The following is an 11,838-nucleotide window of genomic DNA, read 5'->3' as shown; positions in this document are numbered from 1 at the left end:
TTTTCAATGTATATTGAACTATCCCATATAAAATGGCAGTTTTAGTCAACTCAAAATCAGTCACATTCAAAAACATTGGACTGCCTTTGCTTTTAAAAACTATCACTGAGAATATCATCATATCTAACTCATGTGATTACTAAGTTAACACATAAATAATGTTGAAGAGTTCAAATTTCATGAACAAATAATTGTATCATGACCAAATGAAAAGTAACTCATATTAGAGCATACCACAAATGTCTTTGTTATAGCAGAAGATGTTATCTGTCGGAGTCATGTGCATACACAATGAACTACAAAAAATTTAAAAAAAAAATAAATCGGATTTTTTTTTTTTTGGGGGGGGGGGATAAAAAAAAAGCGGAATTCCGCGAATTAGCGGAAAAATCACATCCCTGTTTGTCTTTTTGGGCATGGGTTCTAGAGACTTTTTGTGCACGTTGACTCTTGAGTGACATGTCTACCAAACTTCACAATGTTAAGTGAAGCAGGATTCAGGGTCTGAATTGCAAATGGAAAAAAAAAAAAAAAGAGACAAAAATTACATTAAAGTAAACTCATAAATATACTAAAAAAAGGAGGAACATGATAAACGTCCATTCTTGGGATTCCTTGGATAAAGCTGTTCGTGATCCATGGGGAGACTGGACTGTGCGTGTGCGGAGGGCATGAGGCCAGGGACGAGGGGTGTGGAGTCGCAAGTCACGGAAGGGAGTGGCGACACGGGGATGTTTAATTAATGGCAGCCGTCGTGGAGAAACTGTGACAAACGTACTTCTTGAAGGGTTAATTGTTAACTGTTGTTATGCTGGAGGTTTGAACTTAACCCTCCTGTTTGGTTTCCAGCAGTAGGGTCAGATTGACCCTGATGAATTATCCAAAAAGTGTACGAATCAAAAACGTACAATTAACTGGGAAAATATTATTTGAGAACTACTTCCTGACAAAGTACTCACATACACTTCTTTTTTTTTTTTTTTCATATTTCAGCTAATTTGGTCGGTTTTTTTTTCTAATGGTGGCGAGGGCCAGCTCATTTATCATGTTGCATAAAGGAGGAACTGCACATATCAGAGTGATGAATGAGGAGGCTCCGGTTATCTGTGCTTGTCAAGAGAAAAGGATGAGAACATGTTGTAAAATAAACACGTGCATTTTCTTTTCAAGGAAGCACAACAGTGTACATTTTAAGGGCATTTTCATGCACGCAGTCAGACTACAACATTCAAAAATAAGAGCCACCAGAACAAAAGGTAATGATTTTTTTTTTTATAGCCCCACAAGTATTAATCGCATTATTATTGTTAATTTGAAGCAGTTGAATGAGTCTTTGTGCTGTGTGGCTCTGCTGCCACCTTGAGGTTTCATTATGGTTTTGTTCTCTTCTTTAATGTTGCAATTGATTTTGAAATATCAGTTTTAGCGTAAACAGAACAAAAGTTCATAACTGAATTATCTCAAAACAACAAAAATAATTCATTGGTTTGAATACGGTTTCATTCAACTCATTTTCATTTGAATACTTTATACAGTAAATCTCAAATTGCCGAATTGTGTGTTTGGTGGAAGGCCAGCAGATGGCGCACTTTGTCCGCTTCATGAGACATTGACAGACCACAGGTAAGGATTATAGTACAGCCCTCACATTTTGTAAATAATTTATTAGATATTTTCATGTGCCAACACTGAAAAAAAAAAGGCACTTTACTACAAAATAAAAGTAGTAAGCGCACAACTTGTATAACGGTGTAAATTTAATATCCAAATTCCTGGCAACAAAAGTGAAAAAGTGGAAAAAGTCCAATTTTTTTAAATGTAGAAAACAGAGTAAAATGACACAAAAAATGGCCATTACAAACCAAAATAGAAGACTTCCTATGTCAAGATGACATTCTTGAGACTTTTCGGTCTGTTTACTCACGTTACAAAAGCATAGCAAATGTCATATTACGAAGTGAAACTGGCTTTGAGGGCTGAACGTTTTAATGAACGCTATTAAAAGGTTGCTTGCAGCCATCCGCGCGCACACACACACTTAATTATAAATTCTTACCTTTAAGGGATAAGCGGAATATCATCATGCTAATGTGTTTATTTAAAAAAAATAAAAATAAAAAAAATCCGTAATTACTGAACAAAAAAGTCAACTTTAAGCTTGCCTTACTGACCTGGCAACCCTGTGATGTTGCCATGGCAATAGGCGGCGCCAGCTCATCGTGAGCTCACGTTGGCCCTTTGAGACGCAACCCGCTTCTGCTTTGCTTTGATTGGCGTTGCGTGACAAAAAAAAACGACCTTGGCATCCTCGTTTTTATGCGAGGACTTAAGAGGATATTAAAACTTGAGACGGAGCCAAAAAGGACGGGAGATCAATATCGGGCCCCGAGTAATTACCCGCAAGCTTCGCGGGTTGCTAGGAGATGACAGCCAAGGCGGGAGAGCGCGGGGAGGGGCAAGACCGTCATTTACAATCATTAAATTGTTTTTAGCGAGGAATATAAATTGTGCTCTTTGTCTGTTATGATTTCTTTCAAACTAAACGCAAGTGAACAATCGGACAAGCAACGGATAGAGAGTAGGCCGGAAAAGTTAAGTGGTGTCTGGAGATACAAAAAATTATTTAAATGCCATTTTTTTCAAAGTTTGCGATGTAATATGCTATTCTTTTTTAGGATTATATTCTATATACATAATAATTATTGCGAATGTCTCTATGGTAACACATTTTTAGAGCGTTAATCTGAGTGTATTTTGAAGAGTGTGAGAATGATTGTCTCTCAGCATTTTTTTTTTTTTTTTAAGGAAACAGCATTAGTGATAATTCTCGTTTCAGTATTAACACTGAAAAACTTTTTTGTTATGGTATAAATAAGTTTGAATAAAGGCATTCATACATTTTTTTTCATGCACAATGCAAATATTGGTCTCTCAGCATCGACAAAGCATTTTTGACACCGTACAGTCCGAAATACTTGTTTCTCAGAATACACAATACATTTTTTTTTACGCACAATAGCATTCGTGTTTATACCCGCCTCACAGCATTCGCTTATTTCTAATGCACTGTCTCATCGTATTTACAAAAACATTTTTGACAACAATTGGCATTGGTGCGAATACTCGTCTCTCAGCATTAACAAAAACATTCTTAACGCACAATAGCAATTGTGTGAATGCTTGCATCAGCGCTAGCAAAAACATTTTTGATTCGCAATAGCATTAGTGTGGACAGATTTGTTTCTCAGCATTCAGACAATACATTTTAAATATATATTTTTTTAAATAGCAACCCTTGTCTCACAGCATCACATTTTTCTATGAACAGCAGCATTAGTGAGAATACTGATGTCTGGGCATTAACAGTAAAATGTAATTTTTAGCGTTATGATAGAATACTTTCACTCTTAGCATTCAGGCACGAATGCGAAGGCTGGACTCTCAGCATTGTCAAATGAGGATGAGCGCTTTCAGGAGTGCGCTGTACCTTTAAACGGTGAGGGGAGAGCGGCAGTCGAAAAAAAAAGGGGGGGGGGGACAGGGTTGTAGTGAGCGCTTTCTCTCAGCCTGTGAACGCTTGAGAACCCATTTGACCAAAAGAAAGAAACACCCAGGAAACTACAATCGTCTTTCCAGGAATTTCAACGATTTTTGTTGTTAATATGAATTTTTCCCGGACGTCGGAGGCCCGATGAGCAGCATCACTTATAAGAGACTTTTTAGGACTGTTAGTATTTTTGGACTGTGTTGACTTTGAATAGCGAAGTGCTCGTTCAGCAAATAAGATGGCACAGAAGGAGGGGAGCATGATGGGGGACAGCTTGGGGGTCAAATCTGTCCCGATGGGCCCCGCGCCGGGGAGCGGGGGCGGCGTGGTGGTGGAGGTCCGCGAGAAGAAGGGACCCCTGAGGGCCGCCATACCCACAATGCCTTTCCCTCTGGCCGTCATTTGCCTCTTCCTCAACACCTTCATACCTGGACTAGGTGAGTTTGACCAACATTTTTCTATACGTTAGTTGCATGATAAACTCAAGTCAACTTTTATTTACAGAGCACGTTTAAAATCATAACACGGGAGTATTTAAAAATAGATGCATGCTTGAAGTTAATTGCTGAAAATCTGCACCTTCGTTCACATCAACGACAATCACAATTTATGGTACAGCTTGCCGTTGCTATTTAGTTTACGTTATTTAAAATGCTATGTACAGTAAACACCCCCTCTGTTGCCAGTTTCGGCATTTTTTTTTGGGCACCGTTTTGGCCCTCACTCTCGCTTGTATTGGGTGTAAATCCACTATTGACCATGAGATGGCGCACAATATTTAGTTTGAGACTGTGTGCATTTGAAAGAAGAAGAATGAAAACAGGAAGTATTTCAGCAGAGCCTAATTTTTGTTGAGGATGATTAAACGTCTTCCTATATAATCCTGCTTTTTACGCCAACAGAACGTAATGGCCATAGGTTCACTTTACAATGTACATTGTGCATTTGGGCATAATTATTGCATATTATGAGATAAAAAAAGAAGATTTGTTTCCTGTAAACACATGGAAGGATTGGTACACTTTACCAATACTGTAAAATATAAATGTGTTACCCATTGCTCTTGCTCTCTCACAATATATGTATTTTAAATGTGCTTGTATTATTTTTAAAATGTGTTTTAATACCTTAGCAAATCAAATTAAGTGAAGTGCAATGTAAACGATGCCGAGAGACTTACTGTGCACAACTGGCACAACTCCAAGCATGGGACGACGCCACGGAAGAGCCCGCCGCCACCAGCCGAGAGCTGAGTTAGCTTCGCAAGCTAGCTGGTGGCTAGTACGTCTCGTCATGGTATCAAGTCCCAACGGTGACCTGGTGGGACAGACGCGCAGGATTAAGAAAGATGCGAGCTGTAGTCATATTTGAATATTTAATTAACGTAATTGTGACTAGCAAAAACGACAGATCATTTATTTCATCTTAATTCTACCAGGTGGTCTCACTGAAAAAAAGACTGGGAAGATAACCATAACTTAGTTTTGTCAAAAATGAATTAGAGATATCGGCAACATCATTTTGCCTAGGACAAATGACGCAACTTTTCCCATTTATGTGTAGACGGTTTCTCATTCCAGACATCTGCAATTCACTTGCACATATCCACTTGTGAATTATGGATATCTATTATTGCATCTTTTGCTACACTTTGGTGGACCGGTCAGTACGTGACATCAAACGGAAGAGTCAAGTCAAGTTTATTTATATAGTTATAATATTCATAAAAGAGTCTCAAAGGTCCACATTTCAAAAAATTCAAATTCATCCCCTGGTCTAGATGCTTACACAGTCTGGGGATGTGTTATAAGGAACATTAAATTGATACTAATATACAAATCATGTATATCAATTTTAAAAAATCAATAAAAAAATATTATTATTATTATTTTTAATGAGTGGTAAAGAGCGCTTTTGTTCCTTACAAAAAATCTGACTTATACATTTAAAGTCAATAATATCAATGATTTCATTTTCCGTCAAAGAAAATAAGTGTAAAAAAATACGAATACATTATCAAATGTAACCATTAATTTCATTACATTAAAAAGTAACAATAAAAAAAAAAACTACATGAAGTACTAAATTCATCTGATAAAATACATTTACTAAGATAAATACATTTAATAAAAAAATTAATGAGTAGATAAGAGTACACATTAGAACATATAAATATTGACTTTAATTATATTAAATTAAGCAAGTTAAAATAAAATAAAAATAAGAACACATTTATAAAATCAAACCAATTATTTCATTACATTAAGATATATTAATAATAGTAAAAAATAATAATAATAAATTTATTTTGCACATATCTAATAAGTGTTGTTTATTTTAGGTACAATTATCTTTAAAAATAAAAAATATAAAAAAGATTCCAACAATATTTATTTAATTAAATTAAAAATAGCTTTTTTAAGAACCTAAATGAGGTGTGAAGTGGGACTGATTCTGTGCACAAAAAATAAAAAATAAAAATAAAAAAAACTTAACCTGTCAACTTGTCAAATATTTGGGTAACATTGCTTTTATTTTTAACTATACAGAAAAATAGCACAATACAGCTGTGTAAGTATTTTATTTTCCGGGGGTTGTGTTGGGGGACGACGCCTGACTTCAATGAAATCACAACTTGAAACAAAAACCTTGAATGCTTCCCTTTTTCCTCCGCCGTCTCCTTGAAAATGTCCCAGACGTCTGACTGCGAAATCAATTAAAGCCGTCCGAGGCGGCCACGCCCCCACGCCCCCACGGTCACTTCCCCTCTTTTTGGCAGCCATGTTGACTTGACATGTCGTCTTGACTAAATTGTCCCCAGCACCTGTACACGCGCGTGCGTGCGTGCGTGCGTGTACGCGCGAGTGCCTGGATGCCTTGACATTTCATTGAATGGCCCCGCCACCAGTTGCCATGGCAACGCTGACTGAACATGAATACAATTCAGTTGCGCGCGCGAGTGAACGCAGCATGTTTTGTTCTATCCAACCTGGAGGCCAAAATAAAATAATCCGATTTTATTATGTATAATTACATTTGGAGCCCAGCGTCATCTCCTGTCCATTTGAGTGTGTGTGTTTGTGTGTGTGTATTGTCAGGCTACACAAAGAGAGCGCACAGTCACTGTTATTAAAATGACAAAAATAATACACACAATGTGTCATACGCGCATCACGCCGAGTTGTTCGCAACACAGCGTTTTGCCTTAGAAATTGTGAATATTTTTTTATAAAAAAAATAACACTATATAACATTGCGCTTTATGAAATTTAATGGACATTGTGCTGCTCCTTCCAGTTTGGGCGCCTTGGCCACCAAGGGGCAGTATAGCATACAACACAATCGAGGCGGTCACAAGTTACTCCTCCGTAAGCCGCAGCCATATTAGTCGTTTGTCACTGAGGATAAAGAATATATGCTTAAATTCTATCTATTTATTTTATAGTTATGCCAAATTGTAAGTTTGGAAAGACCACATATCACTAGAAGAAACCCCCACAATGCATTGTGGGTCGCCGTTCCCAAAGTGATCAGCGGCTACTTTTAAAGCCTTTCTTTCTATTGTCTGCCTTGGCTTCTCCCGCTCGTCTCTTTCTGTCTTTTTCACACTCCGTCATTAACCTCCCACACGAGCAGTGGGCGCTTTGGAGACTTTTTTGTGTAATTATAGTCATTAGTCCGGCTAATATCTGGACACACAAGACGTCTCCCACATGCTCGCTCAGTCTTCAGCGCAGCACAGATCATTATTACAATTGGAGATTTATTCTTTCTTTTTTTTTTTTTTTTTTTATTGCTACGCTCTATAATTGTGGAGCTCACGCTGATGTTCCTGTTCCTAAACGCACGACTGTGGCCCCACTAGAGCTCACATCAGAGAAAATTATAATCATTGTGTTTCATTCACTGGAGGAACATGAGTAACAATGATCGTAAAAAGCTCATTAAGTCAGTTTTTTATTTGTTAACCCTGCACAACACATTCCTACATTGAGATGCCAAAATATATCCACTTAATGCATAAGCGCGTGCACTCACAGCAGACGACGAGGCGCTCTGACGCACCCACGCCAATGCAAAGTCCTGGTCTACTTGATGGCTGTCACGTCAGACTTAAGTTTTTTTTTGTGTGTTGCTCTTCGGTCTCTCCCTCTCTCTCTCTGTGACATGCACACACTCACAGCTCACAACAAGGCACTCTAAAGTGGCCACGCCAAAGCCAAGTTTCGTTCTATATGCTGGCTGTCACGTCTGACTTTCTTTTGTGTTTTTTTCTTTGCTCTTCAGTCTCTCCCTCTCTCTGTGACATGCACACACTCACAGCGGACAACGAGGCGCTCTAAAGCAACTTATAGTTAGGTCAGATTTCCTGCTATTATTTATTTCTCATTCTTCCGCCTTTTCCTCTGACAACGACGACGCGCTCTAAGCGGCATCGCTCTTACACTGAAGTCATTTTAAAGATCCCCATCATTGCCGTGGCAACCAGGCATCAGATTGGCGGAGCAGCCAGGATGACCTTTTTTCTTCATCTTAATGCTGTATAAAAACAATTTGTAAAACAAAGTAAATAATTTGTAGCGATCAAAGTGTGAAATGAGTACTTCTACTGTGTGTGTCGCTATGCACACGTCCCACCTGCTCCGACTGTTGGATTCCACTAGCGTGACAAGAAGAAAAAAAATCCACAAAACGCCCACCATGCCTTCCTCACGCTGGCACTCTTTACTTTTGTCACCTTAGAAATCTCTAAATGAGCCACACGGCTGTTTAGAGGATTTCAAATCTCGATTGTAATGATTAAGATGTTGATCAGTTGTTCCAGCGTGAATAGTGTGAGAAAATGTTTGCGCTGCAGGTACCTTCATCTCGGCCTTCACGGTGCTGTGCGGCGCTCGCAGCGAGCTGGTGGCCGAGCGCGGCGTCTGCTGCGTCTTTTGGCTTAACGTGGCGGCGGCCCTCATCCAGATCGCCACGGCCGTCATCATGGTGGGCTGGATCATGAGCATCTTCTGGGGCATGGACATGGTCATCCTGGCAAGTCAGTCGCACTCACTCCTCACGCCAAACCACCGAAGAAAGACATTTAGATGAAATAATTAGGGGTGTGAGGCGGTTAAAATCTGTGATCGTAATTAATCGCATGATTTCAATAGCTAACTCGCGATTAATCGCAAATTTGATATCTGTTCTAAATGTACAAAAAAAAATCTCTACGTTTTCATACTCTTGTTAACGTAAAAGTGGGGAAAAAATGTTAAACTAATAAAAATATAGCTGCACCTTTTAGTCACAGTAATTTCATAATAATTCATAAATTGCGTTAAAATTAAAAAGACGTCCTGTACTGTAAAAAAAACGAGTGTGATGTTGATTTGTGTTGGTCATTTTTCTGCCACAAGATGGCATAATTGTGTTTGTAAGACATTGGTGACAGCTCAGTGCATTTTTCTTATCATATTAACAGCTAGCTAATATTTAGCAATAAGTAACTTGTGAAATTCTGCACATTTTTTAAATTGTAAAATACAACTTGACTCCAGTCTTCACAAATATATGCATTATTATTAAATTTATTACTGCTAATGACTTGAACGTGTCTGCAATTCCCCCAGTGCAGACTTTCCAAGGGGCGGACATTAATCACACGTTAATAAAGTTAGTGGCGGTGAAGGAACTTTAAATTAATGCACTAATTTTGACACCCCTAGAAATAATACATGAGATGAAAAGTATTTTTTTTCTTATTGGGTGCAAGACATTGAGCTGTTACAGTTTGACGCCTTTAGAGACGAGTTAAATCAGTACCATGGCGTCACTTGAAACATCTCAAATCGTCTTTCCCTATTGATTTGAATTACCGCACATCCGTGCCAGCCTCAACGACAAAATAAATACATAAATCCCTCTAATATTTAATTGTACAGTACCGTAGGGTCAATCTAATTACAAAGTACGCTTTTCGGGCAGTTACGTGGTTATTTTAAATACACAACATGTAAATCTCTTGGTTTTATTAGTTTGACACAAAATTGGAGCTGGGAGTGGCATCAGACATTTTGAAGTCTTTTTTGAAGATTTGTTCTCTTTCTGCCAAACTGCTGATTTGAGATCATTGCCATACAGTGTGTGTGTGTGTGTGTGTGTGTGTGTGTGTGTGTGTGTGTGTGTGTGTGTTTGTGTGTAGCCCCTGGCTCTTCTTGAATATATATGCAGAGAAGCTTGAAGCTGACATCTTCCCATACAGGATCATGTCGTCAAAGAGCACAGAATGCACGTATTCCCACTTTCCTGCCATAATAAGTTGATGTCTCCTTCCTTCTCTCCCTTAATGATCTTCCCCGCTTTGCATGCGATCAATCCATTCTTCTCATCCTCTCCCTCCACCCATCCATCTAATGAGCGCCATTCCCCTCCTCCCACACGGTCGCCTGCCGTCTCTCCCGCATCTTTTTTTTTTTTGCCGTATCTTTCCCCCGCGCATTAATTCCACCCACGTCCCTTTTTCATCCACGCTTTTATACCGGCCGCGATCCGACAAATGCGGGTTGTGCGTGTCAGTCAGGTGATGTTTCAGCGTGACATGTCGGTGATCTACTAAGTACTAACTGTCTTTTTCTCTCTCCCACGTCATCTTCCCAAAGTTTCTGACGGTAGGTGATTTTTTCCCCCCACCCTGTATTTCTATTTACTCACAAACTTAGCTTTATCAGTTATGTGTAAGCCAAAGCAGCAGGTGGCGCTATAACTCCAAACAGACCATGTTAAGACCCAGTCATTTTAAACATTTTCAAATGTAAACATACAAGTGAATACATACATATAGAAAAGCCATTCTTCTTTTCTTGTCCATATCCAGGCTACAGAGATCAGGGCGTTCCACAGGACGTCTGAGAGAACTCCAACGTTGTGGGCTGGGGAAGTACCTGTGCACCCGTACCCGGAAACGCGGCAGCAACCTTACCTTTTTGAAACAGAAGATATCGAGAGGCTTCTATTAGATGGAATTCAAAAGAAAGGACATGAATTATCTGCCAAAATATAGGCAAGGTCGCGAGTTAGCCGCGACATGCTAGCCATGAGGCTAAGCAGGAACAGGCAGTGACAATGAAACACGTGTGTTCTTCCTTGAGTAACTGTAATGTAATGTTTTGTTTTGTTTTACCTATAATCTACATTAATGTTTCTCAACCTTCTCATGACACGGGACCAAAACAAAAATGTCAGAAAAAAAGTATAATGTAGTGCCTTGCGATAGCTTACAACGTCACTTACAGCAGTTGTGAAACTCTTCTTCTTTGTTTATGTCCGCATGACTGTATTATACTGTCCTCTGGTGGCCAAATCGTGCACACCCAGGCAACAGTGAATATTGATGCACACACTAATTCTTTACATTGTGTTTAATTATGTACTATATGTTTTTATAAAGCGCAATATTATGGAGTGCTTTTTTCCTTATTCAAATAGAGACCGGAACAGATTATTGGCATTTCCATTCATTTCAATGAGGGGAAAGCTGGTTTGAGATAAAAGTGTTTTCATAATGAGTGCAGTCACGGAATGTATAAAATTTGCATCTCAAGAAACCATTGTATAGTGAAAAAGATGTATTTACTCCGTGTGAAATCTTTTTAGTCAAAGATAAAGTGGATAAGCAGGTTAATTGTATCTTCTGCCATCTAGTGGAAGATCATTTAATTAATTGTTGTGCCTGTATACATCGCTGGCATAGATAGATGTACAAAAATTTATTGTTTGGAGTGAACCACTAATTTGCAGAAGAATTAAGTGAAATTGGGTGATTTGGTTGGGAATGTTGCTCATAATGAACTTTGTCTTAAAAAAAAAGAAAAGGAAACCAGACGGTGGCTAATGGTACATTGTTGCTGTAAATTGTGCATTACGTTTATTGAATGACGCTTTTAACACGTGGCTGGATTTGGTCCTATTGCTAGGCAGGTGGTGGACGCTAAACTTGTGAAGAATTTGAGTTTTTACCATTGCGTGTGGGCAGAGCATGGCACAACAGAAAGTTTGACCAATCATAACATACGGCGAAAATAAAAAGCACCAAATCCTAGAAAAATGCGTAATTTCCTGCTTGCGGGTGCTGTTGTTTTTCTGGTTGAAGAATATACATTCAAATGCATTTGTTCTTGCATGCAGATTTATTTATTTGCTTCATTTATTTTTTTTTTACAGTAAACAAACCCACAAAGATAAGTTATAATAGCAGTGTAGCTGAATTCTGTGAAACTGAATCTTGACATTAAAACAATTTATTGGAA

The 11,838-nt window shown here is 38.6% G+C and overlaps 1 protein-coding gene and 1 long non-coding RNA gene across 3 annotated transcripts in view; one reads left to right on the top strand and one right to left on the bottom strand.

Annotated features, from left to right (window-relative positions):
- Nucleotides 1–10,818, bottom strand: part of LOC144039718 (uncharacterized) — a 21,125-nt gene extending 10,307 nt beyond the window's left edge. Inside the window, exons 1-4 of one of the 2 annotated variants that reach the window (XR_013289524.1) lie at nt 10,713–10,818; nt 10,368–10,511; nt 8,410–8,602; nt 4,738–4,864 (exon numbers count right to left, since the gene is read on the bottom strand). This is a non-coding gene — a long non-coding RNA (uncharacterized LOC144039718). Of the gene's footprint in view, nt 1–4,727; nt 4,865–8,409; nt 8,603–10,367; nt 10,512–10,712 lie in introns of both variants that reach the window. The other variant, XR_013289523.1, reaches the window with a different exon arrangement.
- On the top strand, nt 3,549–11,838 carry stum (stum, mechanosensory transduction mediator homolog). Its single transcript, XM_077553349.1, has 3 exons — nt 3,549–3,984; nt 8,406–10,200; nt 10,407–11,838. The coding sequence occupies exons 1-2, from the start codon at nt 3,786–3,788 to the stop codon at nt 8,639–8,641; spliced, it is 435 nt and encodes a 144-aa protein (XP_077409475.1). The 5' UTR covers nt 3,549–3,785; the 3' UTR covers nt 8,642–10,200; nt 10,407–11,838.

Source organism: Vanacampus margaritifer, chromosome 19, assembly GCF_051991255.1.
Source record: "Vanacampus margaritifer isolate UIUO_Vmar chromosome 19, RoL_Vmar_1.0, whole genome shotgun sequence".
Lineage (NCBI taxonomy): Eukaryota > Metazoa > Chordata > Actinopteri > Syngnathiformes > Syngnathidae > Vanacampus > Vanacampus margaritifer.
Note: the sequence above shows the minus strand (reverse complement) of the source record. Positions and strands in the feature narration are given on the sequence as shown.